The 26,959-nt window shown below is 40.0% G+C and overlaps 1 protein-coding gene across 1 annotated transcript; it reads left to right on the plus strand.

The window, feature by feature from the left end:
• Positions 1 to 3,662: 3,662 nt before the first annotated feature.
• srp19 (signal recognition particle 19) lies at positions 3,663 to 9,248 on the plus strand. Its single transcript, XM_039759432.1, has 5 exons — positions 3,663 to 3,797; positions 4,240 to 4,315; positions 4,392 to 4,463; positions 4,545 to 4,653; positions 8,712 to 9,248. Exons 1-5 carry the CDS (start codon positions 3,730 to 3,732, stop codon positions 8,840 to 8,842), a joined length of 456 nt encoding a protein of 151 aa, XP_039615366.1. The 5' UTR covers positions 3,663 to 3,729; the 3' UTR covers positions 8,843 to 9,248.
• The last annotated feature ends 17,711 nt before the right edge of the window (positions 9,249 to 26,959 follow it).

Genomic DNA, 26,959 nt, shown 5'->3' on the forward strand with positions numbered 1-26,959 from the left:
GATTTGGTGCAGTGCTTAAAATAGGGAAAAAAGAACTGTTGGTAGCCCCTGTTGTGTTGGCTTCTTCATCCTCCTCCTACATATATATAATGTTCTAGATGCAATGCCGACAATTACAATTTCTTCACAGGAAGGGGTGGGGTCGGGGTCAAATCTTAGTGTTGAAGTCATTCTGGATCCTCTTTCTCTTTGTGGAGTTTGCAAGTTCTCCACATTCGAGTATGCCCTGTGATGGACTGGCATCTGCTCAAGGGTTGTTTCTTGTATTGTGCCTGATGCTGCGGAGGCTGGCTTTAGCCTCTGTTACCCAGAAACAGATTATGTGGCTTCAGTGCTGGATTAATAGCTCTTATTTCCTAGCCTCCTTAAAGATCTGCAGGTATTTGTTTCTTCAGTAGGAAATTATATATTTTTTTTATTGGGCCGTTTAATAAATAGTAAATTTGAATTCTGTTATATTCTTACCATGTTGTAGTTGTTGTCTTATAACAGTGAAACCTATAAGGGCCTTTGGGCTTTATTTTACATACAATATTTTTACTTCATTTTAAATACTATTTTAGTCACATTATGATATATGAAGAGAGAGTGTTGTTTATTCCAAATTCCTACAAAATTTGGTCATAAAATTATAATTATGATACATCTGTCAACTTATTTTCCAGCCAGTTAACTCTTAAATGTCTTCGAAGACTGACACAATACTGTGTCTTGCAGGTCTTTTTTTTTTTTTAAATTATTTATTTGATTCTGTTGTCACCTTTAGGTTAAATGGATGTCAAAATGTTCACCCCAAGCTTTGTTATATAGATTTGACCACCTTAACCTGTAGTACAGAAGACATTTAGCATGTTTTTTCAGGCTGTAATAGATGGAATGAACAAAATTGTATTAATCCCGAAGGAAATGGGTTAAAGCAGAAGACAAAAAAGCACAAATACTGTTTGTATATAACAAGAATGATCATAATCTTAAGTACATTAACAAGGTACAAATGCATATTTAAATAGAATTATCTATAAGTAAGTTAACAAACTAAGTGTTTACCAAGTGTAGAATGATAAGAATTGTAAACAGATTCCTAAATGACTTCTGCTTTATCACTTCCTCCAGTGAGTTCAACCTGACACCCAACATTGAAACCAGCCTTTTTAATCCGTTTCTTTAGTCTGTTGCCATCACCTGCATTAGTGCAATTTCCCCAGCACATTACTACATAGAAAGTTACACTGGCCACTACAGGCTGGTAGAAAACATGTACGAGCGGCCTTCATATACCAAACAAGCTCAACCTCTTCAGGAAGAACATGCATCTCTGACCATTCTTGTATCCAGGGTCTGTGATGGTATTCTACTCAAGCCTGTACCCTGAGGTATTTATACAGTATGTCCTTAGCACCTCCACCTATTCAGAATGGGCTTGACCCTCCAGGGGCCTCATGCATAACACCGTGCGTAGAATTCGTACTATGACATGACGTAAGCACAAAAGCCAAAATGTGCTTACGCATAGAAGATTCCAGATGCAGGAATCTGTGCATACTCCAACTTCCGCGTTCTTCCGCTCCATAAATCTCGGTCGGTGTCAAAACTAAAGCACATGCACGTGCCTTCTGTCCCGCCCCGTTTCCTCCCAGAATTACGCCTCTTTGAATATGCAATTCAATATAAATAGACCTTAACCTCTGTTTTCTGTAAAAAGGCATTGTGATAAGCAAGAGGGAAAATAGAAGAATTTCAGCGAATACCAAGTGGAGGCAAAGAAAAACGGACTATTTGTTGGTTTACACAGTGGAATAAACAAGAAAAGGAAGTTGATCGAGTGACATAGCGTGTCTGGAGAAACAAGTTCACACTGTTGCACAGTGCCCGACATAAAGTTGTCAGATATCAAAGTTGCCGTGAAAAGGCGAGACATGGCCCACCGTCTGAGTGTCATATGGAAGCTTATTAGGGTAGTGTGAAAAAAGGCACAAAGTCCTGTGGCCTGGAACCCCTGCAGATTTTATGTTTTTCTCCAGCCGTCTGGAGGTTTTTTTGTATTTTCTGTCCACCCTGGCCATCAGACCTCACTTCTTTTCTATGTTAACTAATGTTGTCTTACTTTAATTACTTATTTTGTCTTTTATTTTTCTTTTCTTCATTATGTAAAGCACTTCGAGCTACTTTTTGTATGAAAATGTGCTATATAAATAAATGTTGTTGTTGAAAGTAGGAAAAAAGCACGAAATGTTAACTTCAATCTCGAAATATCCACTTTAATCACGTAGTTTATTTTGTCATTAAAGTAGAACATCATAAACGTCATCTTAAATTCATTTAATTTACTAGTTTCTCAAATCCCATCGTAACTAAAGTAGCACATTAAATGCTTTGTTTTGTATTTGATCTTCTACAGTTGTGTACCCTCAAATAAAGCTGAATTACAACAATTCTGCAAAGATGAGTGGGCCAAAATTCCTCCAGAGCGCTGTAAAAGACTTATTGCAAGTTATCACAAACACTTCATTGCAGTTATTGCTGCTAAGGGTGGCCCAACCAGTTATTAGGTTCCGAGGGCAATTACTTTTTCACACAGGACCATGTAGGTTTGGATTTTTTTTTCTCCCTAAATAATAAAAAACATCATTTAAAAACTGCATTTTGTGTTTACTTACTATTACTAATGTGTTTGATGATCAGAAACATTTTGTGTGACAAACATGCAAAAGAATAAGAAATCAGGAAGGGGTCAAATAGTTTTTCACACCACTGTATGTGCTCTATGTGTGTGAATCACTACGTGCTTCTTAAACGGGTTTTCTCTTTCTCCTACAGGACACAGAATCCATTACATTCGTGATATTACAGCTCTCTGAATAATTAAAATCCTGAGATGTATACGTGATATCATTTTCATGATGATTTGAATGAATGCATGTTATTAAGAACACGAAATTCAACAGTGAAAATCCCTCTGCTACCCTACCTCACAATAATGAAGTCAACCGCCTAGATGCTTCAAGACCTCCGTTTTTGCCTTAAACACGGAGGAGTGACAACTTCAGACCTCGTCGACCTCAGACACCTGACACCGCCGTTTCCTCAAAGTCACGCCCACATTCTCCGCCTCCTCCGAACACCACGCCCACTTTATAACAACGTCTCCAACTTGCCACTTCATGCAGGCAGATGCCCGATAGATGCAATATTTGTCACTTGTTTGTTTTTTATTAGAGTTACTATACTTTTTTATGTGTTATAAAAAAAAATGTCAGAAACCTCTGTTCTTCTGTCCCAACTGCATTTCCTCATTTGTAAAGGAATATTACTTCTAATCTTTTGCATATATCATCTCTACACGTATATCATCCTACACAGTATTATGGGGTCTATTCAAAGTTGCGCAGTTGACATTATTCCATTTAACAATATTACTATAATTAAGGAAATTATATCTTTCTTAGAGGGTTCTTAAAACGCATATGATGTATTTTTTTTATTTAAAACAAGATTTTGGGAACTATTCCTGTATGATTCGAGGGCTGTTGCGGAAGGCTTTAATGTTACACTGCCAACGAATAAACGCATGTTAGGATTGAGTGACGTTTCATTCCACCAATGAAGCTCTTGGATAGGATTTTACGAACCAATCGTTAGGTGAGGAAGGCCGGGCTTTCCTGTTCTCTACATGAGGCAATTTCCAATCTGTTTAAGGCTACTCAGCATTGATTCGACTCAGAGGTGAACATGCAGTTTCAATGTTCGGGATTTGGACGGGACGAAGCCGAGTTGAAGATAAAATTTCATGTAAATCAGTACGTAATGCCACCTCCTGTTTTTGACTTCTTTTTGTGTTTCACATACATGCCGACGTATGTCGAGTCCAAATTTCATTCATATTGCATTTATAACCGTACGCGTATTGTTATTGCTGTCAAGACGGGGTAGCAGATTTGTAAATTAATATTGGTTTACACCCACACTTGTTTTATTTGTACTGTATTTCTGCATTGTTTAGTTTATATATTTTGTTTTACAAAAACAACCAAACTATTATTTGCCAAATGGTGTAATTTCCCTGACATATCTAACACACTTGTGAATTTGGAGTTTGCTTTCATGATAGAAGAATATTTAGGCTGTGAGTGCCAAAGTTAAAAAGTGCAAGTTTAATTATTTTCTGTTGTTGTAGGTTAAAAAGCTGTTCAACCAGGTGTTTATACTGAGGAGTAACCGGCTGTTTTGTACACTTTATAGGTCTGTCTGTATTTATCCAGTTTACATCAATAGCAAGAAGACGATAGCCGAAGGAAGACGAATTGCAGCCGAAAAAGTAAGAATCATGCGCTTCTATACCAGTTCATTTCTATCAGGTGCTTGCATTATTTAACGTTTGTTTTTATTTTCAGGCGGTAGAAAATCCAACGTGCTCAGAAATACACAATGTGCTAGGAGCAGCAGGAATGAATGCTGTTTGTGAGGTATTGCGCTACATTGTTTCCATTTAGTCTCCTATTTGTAAAAGGCCATAACTGAAGGGAGACTTTGTTGTTTCTTTACAGAATAAATTGCACCCAAGGGAGTGGAACAGAGACTGGCAGTTTAGGGGAAGGGTACGAGTGCAGCTCAAAAAAGAGGATGGAAGTTTGTGCAACGAACAGTTTTCTTCACGTGAGTTACCCGATTGTGTTTAAAAGACAGCGTTAGGTAGATTTAATCTGCGTAGTGTAAATCCTCCGGTAACACAGGTCTGCAAAATTGTAACGTGTTATAAATTATTTTAAATGTGAGGTTATTTTTGTATGCATTCTGGAACACACAACTATACTTAGAATGCTTCACTTCATTTTAAAATCAAAATAATGAGTCTCCCATCCTGCTCTTCAGTTACAGCTCCATGATTTTCAAGAAACAATTCAAAATGCAAATATAAAAAGTCAAATTTGAGAGTTGTGTTGCAACCCAATTATTCAAACTTAACTATTTTTGTTCTGTATAATTTGAACCTTTCTTACCTTACAACTTAGAAATTACTTCTTTGAATGATACCCAAACCTCATGTTCAGATCATTCATTGTGCCATCGCTTTCTGCATCAGGTATGACCAAAATTATGTATCACAGTATTTTTCAAAATTGTACCGGTTTCACGGTAATCAACGGAATTTTTTTTCCCATGCATGAGTTAACCACATTTTCCACTGCAATTACTGCAGTAGACTGGCTAAGAATAACCTATTCCACTGTCATGAGAATTAAACATTGTACAAAAAATTTTTTAATGTGCACACAAGTATTAATAAAGGTTTACATGGCCCCATAAAGTGATAGTTTTCAAGGAGGGGGACACTAATGAAGAGAAGGAATCACATTGCATGGCAGCTGCTGTCAAAATCTAGAACCTTTTTATTGAACAAATTTTGCAAACAACTTAAACTAAAATTTTGACAACAAATTCTCAACCATCCAAAGAGGCATTTACACTTAGTAAAATATCCAGAGGTGCTTGTCAAAAGTTGTATTGCATGAATATGTCTTAAAGGAATAAATAGTAAATATTTTTTTGTAAACCAACTTAACAAAAAGATTGTTAACATTAACTTTCTGTTAATGTTAACAATCTCTGTCCACTGACACGTTAAAGTGACTTTTTAAACAACTTTATCATCATTAAACTGCATAATATTTAAACTAATAATTAATAATAAAACAAAAGTGCAACTTCCAATAATAATATTATTACTTCAAAACTTGAAGCCCAGGTATATTACACAGTATTCACCAAAATAAAATAAAACAAGTTCAACTTGGTGATGACATCTTTAAGTACATTATTTTTCTGAACACTGCACAACGGACACTTTTGGTTTTACTTTGACTGTTTTTAACAAAAGCACTTGAGTACTTTCCACCATCCCGTGGCTTTAGTAAGATTTCTCAGTTTATTTTGGTTATAACTATCGATGGGTGTTGGTTCAACAGTCTCCCATGTGGGAAGAGGGAGTATGTAGGGGACCGGCATCGTCACACTATTACACAGTAACCAGGTACATTACACAATATTGAAAAAAAAAAATAAAATAAGTACAACTTGGCTTGCAGTATTATCCAATAGTATAGAAACAATATTCACACATTTTAAACATAATGGTCCACATCCAACCTTTTAAAACCAAAGTATCTCCAGACAACAGACACAGCATCTTTTTTTCGTCAAAAGTTCTTCTGTGTCATCATGTTCAACTTTATCATCTGCTACAGCTTCCGTTTTTAGGAATGTTCTCTGTCCATTTTCACCGCTCAGTACCTCCACTAACGCATGTACTCCTTTGCATGCATATTTTGCGGTGCACCAATGAAAAAGTTTCCCCCGCGCCACGTTCTGAACATTGTTTAGGCTATTTAAACCGGTGTTCCGGTATACGAAAAATCCATATACCAAAAATAAAAAACGGTTTTTCGTATGAACCGGTATACCGCCCAGTACTATGCCACAGGTTCTCCATTGAATTGAGGCATGGGTTTTGATGAGGCCATTCCAACACCTTTAAATGTTCCACTCCAGTATAGCTTTAGCAGTAATTTTAGGGTTGTGGTCCTGTTGGAAGGTGAACCTTCATCATCCCAATCTGAAATCTTTTGCAGACTAAAACAGGTTTTCCTCAAAAATCACCCTGTACTACTTAGTGCCATCCATCTTTCCTTCAATCCTGACCAGTTTTCCTGTCCCTCCCGATGAAAAACATCCCTACAGTATGATGCTGACGCCACCATGCTTCACTGTGGGAATGGTGTTCTCGAGGTGATGGGAAATGTTGGGTTTGCACCACACTTCTAACCTTCTTCTGTGTGTTTGCTGGAGTCCACCACATGCTGTTGGGTGAACTCTGAACTTGCTCTTTTTTTCTTTTCTTTTCTTTAAGCAACAACTATTTTTTTCTGGCCACTCTTCATAAAGCCCTGCTCTGTTTAGTGTGCAGCTCAAAGTCGTCCTGTGGACAGATACTGCGATCTCTGCTGTGGATGTGTCCAGTTCTTTAAGTGTTCTCCTTGGTGTCTTTGTTGCATCTGTGATTGATGCCCTCCTTGCTCTTTGGGATATTCAAAGTTTGGGTTTTTTTTTATATATAACCTAAACCTGATCTACAATTCTCCACAACTTTGGCTATGACCTGTTGCAGATTTACAGGCCTTTTGGAGCAGGACTCCTTAGGCATTGTGACAGATCATGTAACACTTTGATTGCACACAGGTAGACCCTTATTAACTAATTATATGATATCTGAAGTAATTTGGTTTAATCAGGTCTTATTTAGGAGTTTCATAGTAAAGGGAATGAATATGCATCCACAACTTTTTCAGTTTTTACTTGATTGTGTGTGTGTATATATGTGTATGTATGCGTTTGTGTGTGTATAATATTATATACAGGCAGTCCCTGGGTTACGTATGAGATAGGGACTGTAGGTTCGTACTTAAGTTGAATTTGTATGTAAGTCGGAACAGGTACGTTATTTTAATAAATGCTATTGTTGACCGACTGTAACCAAGTGCTCTTCAAATGAATGATGGAGTTTCACCCCTCTCTGACCTGTTTATTATTTGTACTTTATTTTCAGTGGTGATGGTTTTTCTCTTCTTTAGTATATCACCAGCACTTGCATCAGATTTGTGCTTCAGAGACATTCTTGAAGGGTGAACACAAAAGGTTAAGATGAGCTCTTCTGCACAGCACTGTCCACGCTATCACAGCAGGAAGGCACCAGTCGTCAACACGTCTGATGTACTGACAAGAGACAACTTTCTGCTGTATGCGTAACGGTACAAGCAGGCTTGTTATTGAGAATGACTTGGGGTGGTTCATCACTCTCCCACCCCACAGTCGCCTCCACTACAGTATGCTGCCTGCAGCATCCGCCCACTGAGAACGAACACGGTGCGGCCAAAGGTGGGTAGTGAATCTCCCAACCCCAATTCAACAGGCAGCCATCCAAGGCACACTACAATGCTACCCCCACCGCCCCATTCACCCTCAATTGCCTCCATTCAGCCACAGCTGAGTTGGTGCTTGCAGCATTACCAGCCGTGTGTGCTGGGCGGGCAGTGAAACGCCCCCCCTCCGCTGCTTCTAGCCTGTGTCCAATCAGGAGCAGTAGCTGCGGTGGCGTAGTGGGCGGGCTGTGAACCATCGTCCTGCACATGAGTGATAGCTGTGGTCCCGGTGACTATGGACCATGGGTCACTGCTTGCCGCTGGGAGCCACCCGAGGGACACTACATTGTGCAAGCAGTGAGATCGCCCCCCTCCAGCCACCGCTTGCAGCATCCCCAGGCCGAAGATGATGGAGTGGCAGTTACTGAGGCGCATGTGTCGCTGCTTTGGCCTCGTTCGTAAGTCATAGGTCGTAACCTGGGGACTACCTGTATGTATACACACACAAGGTATTTTCACTCCACCTCAACAATTTGGAATATTAAGTCCATTAGATAAAATCCCAATGAAAATCTATTTTTATTTTAATTCCAGATTGTAATGCATCAAAACAGGAGAAACAGCGGATAAATACTTTTGCAAGGCACTGTAAATCTGAGAATTATTTATATGCATTTATGAAAGGTGGAGCCTTTTTAATATTCTGGACTCCTACATGAACTTTGGTTATATCTATGAGATTGACATTTCAAGTTAATTATATGAGATCTGTCACCTGTTTTCTCTTTTTGGTTTTAGGCAAGGAGCTTATGTTGTATGTAGCTGAAATGATCCCAAAGTTGAAGAGCAGAACACAAAAGAGTGGGACAGGAGAGCAAAATTCACAGCAATCTGATGGCAGTAAAAAGAACAAGAAAAAGAAGAAGTAACCATTTGAACTGCTAGAGACCACCTCAGGAGAACTTCTTTCTATAAAAAATGTTTAGTTTTCTCATACTGGCCATATCTGTGCTATTCCAATGAGGACCACTCTTATAATTCATGAAAGCGGACATCATGCTATGTGCAGCAGCACTGCTGAAACAGTGGGATTTCAAACACAGTTTTGAGTGCAGGTTGATCCTGTTTATATCTGGATGCTTAATTATGCCAACTAAAGAATATTGTTTTACATTATAAAAATATTCAATTGGGAGAACTAATGAGGAAATATTTGCAGTCTAAAAAGGATTTTATTTGAAGTTTTTGGATTTCTTTAGCATGTATTTACCCCAACATGTGTTTAAAAATGGTTTTGTTTTGCACACAATAAATTACAGAGGTTTCCAAAATGAATAAACTGGGATTGTGTGTATAATTGAGCTCCACACAGTTATTGCATGAGTTTGAGTGAAGGTGTCCCATATTTTATATCAGCGCTATTTTCTATTTAAGACAGAAATAACTCTCACCAAATAAGACCTGCAGGAATTGTGAATGGCTGAAAATGTTACTTGAGATATGAAAAGAGCAGTGCTGTAAATTAAGTTACAGGAATACTCATGGCATATTTTTAATCTAGTAAAAACATTAAAGCTAGCCACGGAGTCCAAATTTTGCCTTTGAAGTATTAAATATTGACCTGCCTCCTTATCAGTGGTGTTCTGGGAATCACAAACTCAGAAAGCACATTATTTACTTTGTGTTTTATTTTTAATATTGCAGTGTATTTTGGTTTTTAGTTTCTGGATTTCCTAAAGGTACTCAAGTGTGTTCACACAGTACAAAGAAAGTGTTGGGTAGATTTGATTGTAGTGCTGTGTTGGAAAGCACCTTTGGTTGCTTTTCACTCGATAAAGGTGTGCACAAAAAGGCATGTTCCTCTGGTGCATTAAGTAATTCTAAAATGGTGCGCTGTGTAGCTAGCTGCCTTATCTTGTGTGGCACTCATCAATGAATATCTGACTCACTAAATATGTGACCAGTTGACTGTATCTGAGGGGAAAATAAAAGTCTATTTAACCATATTCCTGGAAGAAAAATGTCTTGTTCAAAGCTGACAAGTGGTTATCGTCCTCCTTTTTCCAGGCTTCCAACGGAAAAACCATTTTGGAGGCTGTTACTGTAGTGTGGTAGGCATCACAATTGGGTGTGTTGTTGTTTGTCACTGCTGATACTAAAGTTTTCCTTGATCAATATACCTGTGCCATTAAGTGCCAGAGCAAGAGGAAAGTGGTGAAGCAGGAAATGAAAATGGATTCTCCATTTGTGTTGTCCAGTCCTGTAGTGCTTGGTATTTACAGCTCTCTAGTACAGCCAATGCCTGGAAATACAATGGTGCCCTCTAGTGTCTACTTTGGTAAGTATTATTTTTCTGGATTTTTTTTTTTTTGCTGCCAAGTAGGTTTAGCCCAGGAAAAGACTGTAGAACAAGTATTTGCTTCCTTCCTTGTTTGTAACACTTGTTTCTGATCTCCAAACAAATTTAGTATAATACAGAAAACAACCTGAGTAAACAATACACATTTTAATTGATCAACTACTGTATTTATGGTAACATTGTCATGGAGAAATTCTGGCTCTTTTCTACAGAATTGTTTTAACGTGAGTGGTTTTGACAACAAACTGCCCATTTAAGGTCCCACCACACCATCTCAATGGGGTTTCAATCTGGACTTTGACTAGGCCGCTACAAAACGTGAGTTTTTTTCTTTTCCAGCCAGTCGGTGGTGGGCTTGCTCTTGTGTTTCAGATCATTGTTCTATGCTTGAAGCTTTAGTTTGTGGACTGATGACAGGTCATTCCCCTAGAGTGCTTTCTGAATTTATGCTACCCACAATAATGGCAAGTCACCCAGGCCTTGCAGCAGCAAAGCACCATCACACTACCACCACCATGTTTGACTGCAGGCATCATGTTCTCATTATGGAAAGCTGTGTTAGCTTTATGCTTGCTGCCATGTGACTCGTGTCTTCCAAACAGTTCCTCTTTCAACTCCTCAGTCCACAGAACATCTCAAAGGTTTCGGAGTGTAATCGGGGCAAATGGTAGACAAGCCTTGATGTTTCTCGTTTAGCAGTGGTTTCCATCTTGCAACTGAATACTGTTTTGCCCAGCGCCTTTCTAATAGTGCAGTCATAAATGCTGATATTAACTGAGCTGAGAGCGGCCCGCAGTTCCTTAGATGTCTGTTTGGTTTCTTCTGTAACTTCCTGGATGGGTTTTCTGTGTGCTCATGGAGTAAGTAATGTGGCTTGGCCAGCCACTCCTAGGCAGATTTAGCACTGTTCCAAGTTTTCTCCATCTGGAAATGATGGCTGTTACTGTGGTGTGCAGGAGGTCTCAGCGTTTAAGAGATTGATTTGTAGCCCATTTTTGACTGATATATTTCACTAACTGTCTTGGGGTTTTTTTTTTTTTGATGAAAGCCAGAGGTGCCATTTGTTGAGACCTTTTAACCAACTTTACGTTGCTGGAAAAGTTCTACCTTAGTGATGTTTAGATTTAAGATGGCTGGCAGAGACCAAGCTTGTGGGTGTCCAGTCTTATTTGACCCGTTATTTAAATTTGGTCCATTGCATGATTGAGTGACTAAGGAAGCAATAACTTTGTCACACGGATGATTGTCATGAGAGGAGTCCATGGTGTTGGGTGTTTCCACACATGCAAGGCCGCTGGCTGCCTCATTAGCACTCTGGAGTCCAAGATTGCAGCACCTGCGGCCAACAGAAGGATAAAAAGAAGAAGAAAGAAAAGTGGGAAAGGAAACTCAATGAGGCAGAGCAGTCAGTGGCCCAAGATGAACATCGCTGCTCATATTGAGCACAAGCGGGGAGCGATCGGGAACTCCAAAGAGGTCCTGTGGACAGTCAAAAGGAATGAGGAGGCCCGTCCCTGAGCGCCCAGTGGGTACTGACAGAAGTGACTGGGGTGAGAGTCGAGGAGATCGTCTTCATCAGTTGCAAGACCCTAGAAGGGTCAGCTGGGGGAAACAGGATGTGAAACACGAGCAGGGATAGCAGAGGAGCAAGGAAAGGAAGAGCAGTGCAAAGTGTACACACTTTCATGTTTGTTTTTTAGGAATGTATTTAAGGCTGATATCTCCACTTGAGCAATACTGGATTGTATTGATTCTTTATTTATGTATTTATTTATTTGATTGATTGAAATGCAATACACACTGAACTAGTTTTGCACTAAATGCAATATACCTGCTGTGCTTTTAGGTATGGCATGCTACGAACATGAATTAAAAGGCAATGCGCTTTTAATTGTGTTTTAATCTGCCATAGTGAAAAATCAATCCATAATTTGGTTGATATGTTTTTGAATATGAAACAATTAAACCGTGCCAAAATGAATAGCCCCCTTGCATGTGAATTGCATTTCGACATTGTTAACATGTTGGCTTGCATTTAATTTTGGCACAAATAAACCTCCACGTGGCGCTCACTGGAGCCCACCCTTGCAGCTTAGACGAGCAAAAATCAGAGTTTTAAATTCAAGATGTATGTCATGTTGTGTTTGGAGGAATATTCTATAAATAAGCAACAAACAACATTTTCTGTAACACTATATTTATTTACACTCAAATCTCATGCTTTTTCTTTATTTTACAGTCATATTTCACATTACTTTTGTTTACTTGTGTATTCATTCCTTCACAGAACCTACTTGTCATTAAAGCTCCTTGTTGAAGTGACGACTAAGGCCATGTTACCCAGTGGTCTTCCAAGTTTTAAACAGCCAGTCAGGCCCGAGTGGGATGTTGCCTGAGAGAATTAATGGTAGGCGTTCTAACCAGGTTCATTTTCTTTTATATTTGAACATTAGACAAGTCCTCCATTTGTAAGTTACGTTCACTGCAGTTGGTTCAGAAACTGCTACAATGTTTCTCACGTATGAGCCCTCTGCTCAGAAAAAAAAGAAACTAAAATGTGTTAAAGGGAAATAAACAAGTTGGAAAATGTACACATGGTGGAATATTCAATTGCATTCACCATCTTGGTTAACTGATTTGAAAGTTGGGGAATTTAACATTAGTTATATTAGTTATTACATTTTTTCAAACATTTTTGTCATATTGAGGCGTATTCACAACTCACTGATAATAGAGTGCAGTCACATGTGTTAGTGGGCCGCATTTAACACACGCTTTTCAACAGCAATTTAGTTAAAAACGCAGCCCAAGTAGGCTGGTGGCGCTTTCATAGTTTTCAAAGACTGCCTTTTCTGAGTCAAAGATGTAAAAATGGTATCGATTGACACACTGCATACATTTACATTAAAAAATGGGATCAGACTAAGAAAAAAAATCCAATATTTAAAAACTAAATTTTGACGTTAAATAAAATATTCTTTTGTTTTTCTTGTTATCCTTTTGTTGGACAGCCAAATTAAACTTGGTCTAAGCATCAGAATTAAAAGCTTTTAAAAACAACTAAATATTTCAATTAAGGTCAAAATTGAAATCAGTTTTTTTTGTTTGTACACCACTCTATACTTTCATTTGCAATGAATGAGTATGAATTGTGGAATTGTAACGGCAAATTCAGAACACATGGAGGGTGCAGAGCAAATGTGCTCTCTCCCACTATAAATGTAACGTTATTTCTTAGCCAAATATGTGCCTTACCTATAAGTGTGTAAAGAATGCTGATGAGATATGAAACATGACCAGTCGTCAATGTGCATGGTGGCTGCCAACTGAATAGTAAATAAGCTACTCTTTTGGGTTCATATATTTGTACATCTGATTCTGAATGAGTCCGTGCCTCACCATCCATGAACCTCACCGCATGTCACTGACATAGTCTGACTTAGGACTTTATACTTCCAACTTAGTCTGATACATTTATTTCTGACAATCAAAATTTAGTGATTTATAAAGCTCGTTTGTTCACCTGAAGTCTCATATTAAAGAAGGAACCACAGCGTCTCAAACGTTTTAGATGTTATAAACAGTTTTCTGTGATATCCACATTTACCTCTCATTCATCCATAAATTTTCGAAACTGTTCAGTGGAAAGGCTTGGTCATATCTTTCTGGAGGCAAATGTTCCAGTGTGGATGTGCACATCTTCTAGTGATGTGGGTGGACACTTGAATTCACAGAGTGAGGTTGTGATGGACTCTGGTGATGGTGCCAAGGAGTCAGATATACTGTAGGCCTAGTGCCAGATATTGCAGATGCGTCTCTATTTTTGAAGAATTTGCCATTGTTTTCATTAAAACTGCAGATAAAGTTGGTTCTGCAATCCTCAGTAATTCAAACAGTAACTGAAGGCTTGCAGGGCATACATGATATTAGCCAGGCACATATGTTACACAAACTAAATGAAAAATTGATAGAAAATGATAGAAGGAGAGTTGATGTTATGAAAGTTGAAGATCTTTTGTGGATTTGCAATCTCCATGCACTAAAAACAGATCAGAGGAGAAAGTCTTTTTATAAAGAGTGTTTTTGGATCCGCTACCCATCTGCCTCAGAAAAATGAATCGGGCAAGGAAATCTTTGCTCAGTGCATTCCTACCAACATTAGAAGCACAGTTTTGTTGTGAATCAGTCAGGAAACAATATAATGGAACAAAAGCTGAAATCAGAACTGGGTATATTCTCTGTGATGTTTGTAATGGCAGAAACATTTTATGAAAACAGTCTGTTTAAAACTGATTCAGAATCTTTAGGTTTAATCTTATATCAGGATGTCTTTGAAATTGCCAGTCCACTTGGATTAGGAAAGAAAAAACACAAGATTCTTGCTGTTTATGTCACGCTTGCAAACCTGTTGCCTTTCTGTAGGGTAAGAATTGATCACATGCAGGGTGCAGGATTTTAAATGATTTGGTGAAGATGTTGTCTTCACTCCTCTGGTTAAACACCTTAAAGACCGCGAGAAGAACAGTGTTACATTAGCTGATGGAAAAATTGCACAAAGGTACATTGTGTGCCATAGCAGGAGACAATCTCGACTCACAATACATTGGTGGATTTGTCGAAGATTTTAGTTGGAGTAGCAGCTTTTGCGGATATTGTGAGATTAACTGACAAACGTTCCAGTCAGCATCAGTGACAAAGGCTTTAACGAGAACAGTGAAGTCTTAAGAACAGAATGTTAAAGATTTAGATGCTGCCGGAGCTGACAGTGTTGGTATCAACTTTAATTCTGTGTTTAATCTTCTTGAGCTTGTTGTGTCTAATGACCTTGCGTTGTACATCAATCATCTTGTGATTCAAGAGAAGCTGTTTACATACTGTAAGAGATGGCCGGCAGCTCAACCTGGCCGGGACGCCAAAAAGATGGAAGGATGGGGGAAGTTGCCTGCTTTAGGGCACTTACTCCCCCAAAACCCTAGAAGGCAGCTCCACTGGTTTACAGCAGTGCCCCAGATTCCCACAGGGCACCATGGGACTTGGAGTTCGATATCTCAACCCTCTATCCTGAGTCTGCTGCTCTTTTCGATCTACATGCTTCTGTTAGGTCAGATTATCTCGGGGCATAACGTGAGCTACCAACCACAGCTATGCTGATGACACACAGCTGTATTTATCAATGGCACCTGATGACCCCGACTCTCTTGATTCACTGACACAATGTCTCACTTGTGTTTTTGAATGGATGAGTAGTAATTTTCTCAAAGAGAAAGCACAAATTTTAGTGATTAGCAATAATGAATATAATGAGGTTATTTGAAATAAAACTCGATGCATTAGAATTAAAAGTCAAGACGGAGGTAAATAATTTAGGGTTAACTATTTACTCTGACCCGATTTTAAATCGCATATTAATCAGATTACTAGGAGAGCATTTTTTCATTAAGAAATATAGCAAAATTTAGACCTCTTGTAAACATTGCTAGATGCTGAAAAATGAGTTCACACTTTTGTTTACAGTCAGCTACATTACTGTAACGCTCCTCTCTCAGGACTATCCAAAAAAGACCTCAATCGATTGCAACTAGTGCAGAATGCAGCTGCCAGACTCTTAACTAGGAAAAGAAAATCCAAGCACGTCACCCCAGTTCTGATGTGATTACACTGGTTACCTGTGTCATTTAGAATTGACTTTAAAATACTGCTTATGGTTTACAAAGCCTTAAATAATCTTGCTCCATCTTATATTTCGCAATGTCTGACACCTTATACTGCAAATCGTAACCTTCGCTCTTCAAATGAGTGTCTGCTTATAATTCCAAGAGCTAAACTTAAAAGATGTGGTGAGGTGGCCTTCTGCTGTTATGCACCTAAAATCTGGAATAGCCTGCCAATAGGAATTCGCCAGGCTAATATGGTGGAGCACTTTAAAACACTGCTGAAAACTCATTACTTTAACATGACCTTCTCCTAACTTCACTGTAATTTAATCCTGATGCTCTGTATATTCAATTAATTATCATTACTATTCATGGTGGCTCCAAAATCTGCACTAACGCCTACTTTCTCTTCTGTTCTTTTTCCATTTCTCTGTGGTGGTGACCTGCGCCACCACCACCTAATCCAAGCACCGTGATGTCCCTACATTGATGGATTAAAGGCCAGAAGTCCACATGACCGTCATCATCAAGTTCTTCCATTAGAATCCTAAATACCATGAGGACTGATTGAGATCATTTTTGTTAGGTAGAATGCCTAGAGGGGGCTGGGTGGTCTTGTGGCATGGAACCCCTGCAGATTTTATTTTTTTCCCTAGCCATCTGGAGTTTTTTTTGTCTTTTCTGTTCTCCCTGGCCATCGGACCTTACTTTTATTCTATGTTAATTAGTGTTCCCTAATTTTAATTCTTATTTATTTTGTCTTTTTTCTCTTTCTTCATCATGTAAAGCACTTTGAGCTACATTGTTTGTATGAAAATGTGCTATAGAAATAAATGTTGTTGTTGTGTACCATGGGTGTCACCAGGGGGTGCTTTGGAAGAGATATATGGCATGATGTTTCCACTTGGGATGGCCAATATAAAAGAACGGGACTGACCTCACAGAGATGAGCCAGAGTCGGGTAGTAGGTGGACAAAGCTTGCTGAGAGGAGTATAGGTGAAAGAGAAGAGCGAGAAGAATAATAATTGTGTGTGGTGCCTATTATTTACTTGTGGCAGTGGTGGTGGGAAGCGGTTTAGAAAGAGTTTTCCTAAAAATAAATAAGCTCTTTTCACCCCTGCCCTGAAGTGACAGTGCCCTCTAGTGTCCATACAAAACCTTGAATTAAATGGGCACAATAATCAATTCAGGAACCTCGGCAATGATGTACATGATAAGCCGTGTGAAGTACACCCTGGTTGTGTGAAATTACGTGGTCATGCAGCACAGAACCGGTGCTTGCTCAGGCTTTTATCTGTTTTGGTGGGGGAACAGATTGCTATTTCATCTAAAAACGTGGTTTGGCAATTAATATGGCATCTCAGACAAATAGTAGAGCTTATTTGTGCTCCTGCCATTAACACTGGTCAGATCGCATGTTTATCAGTCATGATAGAGTATCACACACACGTGCACTTAGGAGGCAGCCAACAAGCCCAAAGGTGAGTGAAACATCACAAGACAAGGGGTTGATGTGCGGTACTAACATCTCTCTCTCTTTTCATCAGACAAAAAGAAGAAAAATAAAACGTTTCTTATTTCCGGGTTCCAAAATGGCTGCCAGGACATCACTTCTGGCCCATCCAAATGATGATATCAGCTCCATCTGATGACATCACTTCCGGTCCACCTTTGATGACGTTGTGTCCGTCCCACAGTTTTGATGTCATCTCCTGCCAACTCGCTTCCCATCTCCATTTTGTCCTCTGTATATAAACGCCATTATTGAATCAATTGCTATACGTGCTTTTTGATCACTGCTAAATCTTTACGTTTTCTTGTTCAAACGGACATTATACGGGACGGTCCCCAAATCTTTTCCCTTTGTGGAAGTACTTTATTATTTGAGAAAATGTATTGCAAAAGGAATATATAAAGACTTCAATGAAGACTTTTTCATGTCCTCCTCTTAAACCAAAACATCACTCCATGTGTCATTAACCAGAGCTCACTAACTGGTTTGGTCGTCCCGTTCGGTTCTTGGACGCTCCGTTTTGAGAGTAAGCACTCGTACTTTAAGCAGTGTGCAAGAAAATCACACAACTTCAAGAATCTGAGTGCTACATTATCAGAAAGACATGAGCTTCTGCAAGCATACTTAAATGCAGGGAATTTTTATCCTGAAAGTTGTGTAGTGGAGGGAGCGGAAGAATTTCACATAAATGACTACAATGATGACATCACAGGGTGGTTTGCCTACCTTAATTTTCAACTGGGGAACGCAGTAGCACAGAATTTCTCAACCTTTAAGTATTTGTGACCTGAGTTTTCATAACAGTTTTCATCGCGCCCCCCCAACATTTTTTTTGAAATGTAGATGCATATTTTATTATAGCTACTTTTATCGACATTTATCTAACTCTATATTCATTGTTCTAGTATCAGTATGTAGTTTAAGTTAATTTGTTTTGGTTTCAACAGATGGTTTTTTCATATTTTCTTTTATGCACATCTTTGCACCCCCCTAGGGGGGCCGCCCCACAGGTTGACAACCACTGCAGTAGCAAACCAATGAAGTGACTGTAAAGGGAACGCCTTACATAAAGAACATGCATGTTGTTCTGGACAGAAATGATGAGGGTCTTGCAGTTGATTCTCATTGAAGGCAATTCCAATGTACATTTTGACACAAAGAAATATCACTCTTTTTGTCTTGTAGACCACTTGACATCACAAAATTTGGGTCACTTATCCATTAATTAAAATAACCTACCTGATATCCTTTGCCTGAATACTCCTTGTGTGGTCTGTCTGTAAGTGTTCTTCATCATTCTCTTCCATTACTAGAATGATGTCTGACTTAGAAGAAGAGATTAAGCAAACCGTATTGTCAGTAATATGAAGCCTTCCTGAGGAGCCACTCAATCAGTTTCTGTAGTTGAGAAACGTATAGGCCTAGGAGTGGAGAGTTTTGAAGGTTTAACGTGAAAGAAGAGGACATCCTGGAGCTCATGCAACCTATCCAGTGCCAGAAACTGCTCAATACCTGGAAACATCATGGCAAGTTGCACAATAAGCTAATTATGTTGTCCTGCATTGTTGACTGTATTATTCTTGAATCAAACTATCATTTCTTAGCTCATTTTTTCAGAACAAAAAAGCAGCATTTTGGTTCAGCAATTTATTCAAATAGTTCTCCTTAAAATTCACCACAAATGAGCTCCTCAGGATATGCTGCATCTTCTGCCAGCGTGTCTCCTGTGTTTGTTACATGGCCTGAAACCTTCCAAGTACCCTGGGACTCAATGCCAACTGGTATATAAATGGCTATTGCAACTTGCCAGAGACCTTTTCCTGCTGACCGAAGACAAATGATAAGAGTCCTTGCTGACAAAATAAGACAACGCAAATCAAATCCCACCAGATCACAAAGCCTTATAGTTGTTCACCAAATAGTCAAGGAATATCCAAAGAGTTTTACCGGCATGATTGGTGACGAGCAGATTGGAGGTGGATATGCTGAAAGTGCGCATGGAGTATCTGAGCGGCTCACCAAGGCAGGGCTGTTCAATTACAATTTCAGCTGCTCCTGATTTTCAAACCAAGCAGCAGTTTAGCTGGGCCAGACGTTGTGAGCAGCAGGTAATGACACATTTTAAATCAACATGAATAAATGTATTTAAAGACAAGTAATGTTTAGTCATCGTTTCCCTTTTACATTTCACATCAAAAATGTATACAAGAAAAACAACAAAAAAGCTTTAACTGAACAGAATCTGAGGAAGTAGCAATACTTTTTTTTTTCCACTTTTGAAATAAAACAAAATTAACATTTTGCTCACATCTGACCAATGGACATCTCAAAGTGCATAAAAAGTATTAGAAGTAACATTTGTTTGAGGTCCTCTGCCAATTTGAAGGGGTGGTCATGACAGGCAGGGGATTATTCAGTTTTATCATTCGCGCGGCTTTAATCACTCATGTGACAGTCACACGTCACACGTGACAGTTCCACAACAAAGCTATTCCTGTTGAAATTGTTTCCCGAAAAATGCTACCTGAGTAAATGTTTAAGAGCAAGGCACCATGTATGGCGTGAAACTGGATTGGTACATTTATTTTAATGGTTTGTCTTTAAAATGTCTTTGTATAGAGTTTTTGGGGGTCAGGTAATGAATTATTAATTATAATTATTACTATTATTATTTTTTTTAACTAAATTTATTTTTCGTGTTTCTTTGTTGATGTGCTCCCGTTGAAGAATTGATTGGTAACAGAGCATATTGTGCGCACACCAAAACAACTGAAGTAACAACTAACAACGTGGCATTTTTGATACCATTTTAACAAAGTTTACTGCCCGCCCTCAATCACAGAGCACCGACCGTCTTAAAGTGACATTAAAACGCCTTCAACTGTACGTGACGAAACAACTGGCAGGCGACTGCTCGTATAGGGTGGTCCAGATCTAATTATGCAATTTTCATTACGCTATAACTTATTAAGTTTATCATATAGAAAATCACCCGAAAAATCCCAGACCATCGAGAAGTGTGTGAACCGACGACATGAAGAATCGTCTTCATGCCAAACTGGAGTCGTCCCCGCATAAATCAAAGTCATCCAGACGATCTGGATCTGCATGATTAGATCTGGACCACCCTGTACATGTCTACTGACGAACAGGCCGGCGTTCTAAATGGAATATGCATTACATCAAAAGTGAAATGGCATGCAAAGATATTTGAACACAAGGGGATCGGTGACCATCACACCTTAGTGTGCCGCGCCAAATCAGACAGAACAAGTGAATTCCACAGGGCACAGATATCTTCATAACAGAGGGCCTATATGATGGGCAGATGGACTTCAAACGTTTCGCATGCCTTTCTTTTGTTCTGATGACCAGTTGCATTGTATTCAGCCCTTCATTCATTAATCTGGCACAAGTATAACCAGCCTTTTGTTGAAATTCATGGCCGTCCCCTCAGCAGCGTTGTGTACTTAGAAATATTTTCCAAGTCTCCAAGTCTGACATTATTTTTGCTGCGACTCCCTCGCACACAGTGCGGGATATAAACCAGCCTTTATACGGCTCAGGGATATGTAACGGGGAGCCCGTACCAACACATATGTCAACAGCACATCCACTTAACAATAAAAAAATGGCCTTTTGAATTTGTTACAATATAATTAGTTTAAAGTTTCAATGATTTAATTCGCTACTTGGCGAACTAAGTAGAAGTGATAATCACCAAAGCCTATTTTTGGTTGCATTTAAGACCATTTTAGTTGCAGTCTGGAACCCTGGTGGGACCACAGGTTGGAACACTTGGAGGTTGCTTTTGGGCTGCATGTGGCCAGTGGTCCACCATTTGAGTAGGCCTGCACTAAGTCATCATGGGATCCAAGGAATGACAGTGGAAACATTAAAATGGTTGTACATGATGGCAGCCTGAACTTACAGGTGGTGTTAGTTATGACAGCCTTGAAGTGAAGCATCACTGAATGATGGAGATATTTCTTCATGAGGTAAGAACTGAAGCAGAGAGAGAGGTTCGTAAGTTGATGGAGGAAGCCAATTGCTACCAGTGTCGAATGATAAATGCCATCCCATCTCCTACCATCGCCAATTTGAAAACAAACTGGCCATAGCTCTTCATGCATGTACATCATGTAATCATTTTGAACTACTCATTGACCAAAATGTCCTCAGCCATTTGGAAATGTCATTCCAAGAATGTGGAAAACTCCCTGACTAAGGCCCTTCTCCCCTGATCGCTCAGTTTAGATGGCCGGCCAGCTCTAGGAAGAGTCCTGGTGGTTTCAAACTTCTTCCACTTACGGGTGATGGAGGCCACTGTGCTCATTGGGACCTTCAAAGCAGCAGAAATTTTTTCTGTAACCTTCCCCAGATTTGTGCCTCGAGACAATTCTGTCTCTGAGGTCTCAGACAATTCCTTTGACTTCATGCTTGGTTTGTGCTCCGACATGAACTGTCAACTGTGGGACCTTATATAGACAGGTGTGTGCCTTTCCAAATCATGTCCAATCAACTGAATTCACCACAGGTGGACTCCAATGAAGCTGCAGAAACATCTCAAGGATGATCAGGGATACAGGATGGACCTGAGCTCAATTTTAAGCTTCATGGCAAAGGCTGTGAATACTTATGTACATGCTTTCTCAATTTTTATTTTTAATAAATTTGCAAAAATCTCAAGTAAACTTTTTTCACGTTGTCATTATGGGGTGTTGTGTGTAGAATTCTGAGGAAAAAAATTAATTTAATCCATTTTGGAGTAAGGCTGTAACATAACAAAATGTGGAAAAAATGATGCGCTGTGAATACTTTCCGGATGCACTGTATGTCGTAATGTCTAACTGTTTGTTTGCAAGATGCGTCTAATTTTTTTTTTTTTGTCCAGGAATCACTCAACTTGCCTGACAGTCCTTATAATTCTTGGTATGTAAACATAATAATGCAGAGATCTAATTTTACTAGATAAAAGTTACTCCGGTTTCAGAGTACTCTTTACAGAGTCCTGAATGTAATTTTATAATCTTTATTTTCATGTCAAACTCTAAGCAACCAGCAGTAGATGGTGAGCATTGAAGGTCAGGTTGGGAACACAACCCAGCTTTGTTCCTGAACTTGCTGCTGTAAGTTGTTTCAAATTACAATTTCAACCCCCAATATCGGGAAGAGGCTGCATGCACCCTTGAGTTTCTTCAAAGGGAAGACATTGGCTTAGTTTCCAGCTATACGTTTTCATTAAAACTGCCTCACAGACTTTATTACACACTGCCCGTAAAACATTTGTATGCTACTCGTAAACATAGTAGGCATAATCTCATGCTCTATCAAACCTTTGTGACTTACTATTAATCCCCCTGGTTCTTCCTCTAAATTAAATTGGATAAAATTAAATCTGATACTGTATTATTATTATTATACAATAATGTATTATGAAATTGCAGTGTAATACTGGAAATGTCAATTACAGTAGTATGGGAGGTCTTTTTTGCAAAAATGAAAATGAAAATTATAAAATGAAAATGTAATCTCCCTTTTGCAATTTCATTTTCAAAGTCTGCATGCTAAAATGCTGCAAAATTTAAAATGTAAATAAGACAAACCTCATTTGCAATTTCATTTTCAGCCTGAACCACAATGAAGCTGCAACTGCAAAAGTGAAAAGTAAAACGCAAAAAATTCTCTGGCGCCACCTGCTGCTCACTGATTTTTTATTTTCCACTTTGCATTTTCATTTTCAAGTTCTCAACATGCAAACAGCGCGCGCAGCTCAATGGGCGGGGCTTGGCGATTTCCCCCTTCGATGGACCGAAGACTTCTCACTTCGCTGTGTTTTATTCACGTGATTTTTCATCTTCTCATCCCCGTTCTGCGAGCTTCACAGCAAAACCGTCTCACAAAATCCGAAGACCACGCATCATTGTAGTTCTGAAGAAATTAATGTGCAATTTATTTACAATATTTAACATAACAGAAATTAGCCTATATTACGTCATAATTTACATTTATTTACACTGAAGTGGAAACAGACTGAAGTTCTGTAAGGAATTATCTCTATCTAATACTTCTCTGCTGAGCCCGGGAGTTTAACTGAACTGTAGCTACCGAGCACATTCAAATTAAAATCATCACCTTGGTATTCTTCACTAACACCTGAACCCGAATCTATCGTGCTGTCACTACGAACTCTTGAAGCACTGTCAGTATTCTCACGCAGCAGATCGCCTTCTTTTTCTGTCACTGCAAATACTATGTGAACACCAGCCCTCCGTCACCAGCCACCAGTCACTGGATGACTTTCTGCTTTCGAGTTAAACGTTACAGGGGTTATACACTACACATCCATCCATTCATCCTCTTCCTCTTATCCGAGGTCGAGTAGCGGGGGCAGCAGCTTAAGCAGAGAGGCCCAGACTTCCCTCTCCGCGGCCACTTCTTCTAGCTCTTCCGGGAGAATCCCAAGGCGTTCCCAGGCCAGCCAGGAGATATAGTCCCTCCAGCGTGTCCTGGGTCTTCCCCTTGGGTCTTCTCCCGGTTGGACGTGCCCAGAAGATCTCACCAGGGAGGCGTCCAGGAGGAATCCTGATCAGATGCCTGACCCACCTCATCTGACTCCTCTCGATGCGGAGGAGCAGCGGCTCTACTCTGAGCCCCTCCCGGATAACTGAGCTTCTCACCCTATCTTTAAGGGAAAGCCCTGACACCCTGCGGGGGAAACTCATTTCAGCCGCTTGTATTCGCGATCTCGTTCTTTCGGTCACTACCCACAGCTCATGACCATAGGTGAGGGTAGGACCATAGATCGACTGGTAAATTGAGAGCTTTGCCTTACGGCTCAGCTCTTTTTTCACCACAACAGACTGATGCAGAGCCGCCTGTTGATCTCATGCTCCATTCTTCCCTCACTCGTGAACAAGACCCCGAGATACTCGGGGTTATTGACTAACGGCAGGAATATTTATTCAAAAACCAAATATGAAATTCTTATTAATATATTCTGATTAGTTTCGGGAACCTTGCAGCCTATAGGTTAGCCCTTGTTTAAGTCCGGTTATGATGAAAAATAAAAATATTTTTAGTAAATCATTATTTTATTTTCATTAGTTTTTCTAGCCACATTAGATAGATAGATAGATAGATAGATAGATAGAGAGATACTTTATTAATCCCAAGGGAAAATTCACATAATCCAGCAGCAGTATACTGATACAAAGAAACAATATTAAATTAAATAGTAATAAAAATACATGTAAAAGCAGACAATAACTTTGATTAATGTTAGCATTTACTCCCCGGGGTGGAACTGAAGAGTCGCATAGTGTGGGGGAGGAATGATCTCCTCAGTCTGTCACTGAAGCTACTCCTCTGTCCGGAGATGACACTGTTCAGTGGATGCAGTGGATTCTTCATGATTGACAGGAGTTTGCTTAATGCCCGTCGCTCTGCCACAGATGTTAAACTGTCCAACTTTACTCCTACAATAGAGCCTGCCTTCTTAACAAGTTTGTCCAGGCGTGAGGCATCTTTCATCTTTATGCTGCCACCCCAGCACACCACCGCGTAGAAGAGGGCACTCGCCACAACTGTCTGGTAGAACATCTGCAGCATCTTATTGCAGATGTTGAAGGATGCCAACCTTCTAAGAAAGTATAGTCGGCTCTGACCTTTCTTACATAGAGCATCAGTATTGGCAGTCCAGTCCAATTTGTCATCCAGCTGCACTCCCAGATATTTAAAGGTCTGCACCCTCTGCACACAGTCACCTCTGATGATCACAGGGTCCATGAGGGGCCTGGGCCTCCTAAAATCCACCACCAGCTCCTTGGTCTTGTTGGTGTTAAGGTGTAAGTGGTTTGAGTTGCACCATTTAACAAAGTCTTTGATTAGGCTCCTGTACTCCTCCTCCTGCCCACTCCTGATGCAGCCCACAATAGCAGTGTCGTCAGCGAACTTTTGCACGTGGCTGGACTCCGAATCGTTTTGGAAGTCTGATGTATGTTGGCTGCACAGGATCGGAGAAAGTACAGTCCCCTGCGGCGCCCTGTATTGCTGACACAATGTCAGACCTGCAGTTCCCAAGACGCACATACTGAGGTCTGTCTGTAAGATAGTCCACGATCCATGCCACCAGGTGTGAGTCTACTCCCATCTCAGTCAGCTTGTCTCTAAGGAGCAGAGGTTGGATGGTGTTGAAGGCACTAGAGAAGTCCAAAAACATAATTCTTACAGCACCACTGCCTCTGTCCAGGTGGGAGAGGGATCAGTGTAGCATATAGATGATGGCATCCTCCGCCCCCACCTTCTCATGGTATGAGAATTGCAGAGGGTCGAGGGCACGGAGGACCTGAGGCCTCAGGTGGTGAAGCAGCAGCCCTTCCATGGTCTTCATCACATGTGACGTCAGAGCAACAGGCCGGAAGTCATTCAGCTCACTATGTGATACCTTTGGGACTGGGGTGATACAAGATGTTTTCCAAAACCTTGGGACTCTCCCCTGTTCCAGGCTCAGGTTGAAGATGTGCTGTAGAGGACTCCCCAGTTCCAACACACAGGCCTTCAGCAGTTGTGGCGATACACCATCTGGACCCGCTGCTTTGCTGGCACGAAGTCTTTTCAGCTCTCTGCTCACATGGGCTGCTGTAATTGTGGGTGGGGATGTCTCACCTATGCTGGTATCAGCAGAAGGATGGTTGGAGGATGCAGTACTCCGAGGTGAGAGTGGGTTACTGTGATCAAACCTATTAAAGAAGTTGTTCATTTGGTTTGCTCTCTCCACGTCTGTCTCTATGGTGGCACCCTGCTTCGAGCTGCAGCCAGTGATAATCTTCATCCCATCCCACACTTCCTTCATGCTGTTGTTCTGCAACTTCTGCTCCAGCTTTCTCCTGTACTGCTCTTTCACCGCCCTGAGCTGGACTCGGAGTTCCTTCTGCACACACTTGAGCTCATGCTGATCACCACCTTTAAAAGCCCTTTTCTTCTGGTTCAAAAGGCCCTTGATGTCACTTGTAACCCATGGCTTGTTGTTAGCATAGCAGCATACTGTTCTTACTGGAACTACAATGTCCATACAGAAGTTGATGTAATCAGTTGTGCATTCAACAGCCTCTTCAATGTTCTCACTATGTGACCCCAGCAGGATATCCCAGTCCGTTGTTCCAAAGCAGTCTCTCAGAGCCTGCTCTGCCTCAGGGGACCACTTCCTGAATGAGCGTGTGGTTGTAGGTAGCGCCCTCACTCTTGGTTTGTATTGAGGCTGAAGCAGAACCATTAATAGTGTCATTTAGTTTTAGTTTTTAATTTCTGTTTTGTTAATTATTTTATTTCAGTTTACAAAAAAGTTTTTTTTTTACTCATAGTTTCAGTTTTGATATTTGTTTTCACTAACTACGAGGTGCGATCCAAAAGTTCACGGAATGCATTTATTTAAAAGCATACACACCAAATAACAATTAATGGTGAACAGTTCCTTCAAAATAGTCACCCGCTGAGTTAATACACCAATCCCAGCGAGAT

This window comes from Polypterus senegalus, chromosome 7 (assembly GCF_016835505.1).
Source record: "Polypterus senegalus isolate Bchr_013 chromosome 7, ASM1683550v1, whole genome shotgun sequence".
Classification (NCBI taxonomy): domain Eukaryota; kingdom Metazoa; phylum Chordata; class Cladistia; order Polypteriformes; family Polypteridae; genus Polypterus; species Polypterus senegalus.

What these genes read in the sequence shown, in the direction of transcription:
- srp19 (XM_039759432.1), top strand. Translation starts at nt 3,730, where the DNA reads ATGCAGTTTCAATGTTCGGGATTTGGACGGGACGAAGCCGAGTTGAAG. An exon ending in GACGAATTGCAGCCGAAAAA is followed by an intron (nt 4,316 to 4,391) that starts GTAAGAATCATG and finishes TTTTATTTTCAG; the next exon opens with GCGGTAGAAAATCCAACGTG. An exon ending in CAACGAACAGTTTTCTTCAC is followed by an intron (nt 4,654 to 8,711) that starts GTGAGTTACCCG and finishes TTTTGGTTTTAG; the next exon opens with GCAAGGAGCTTATGTTGTAT.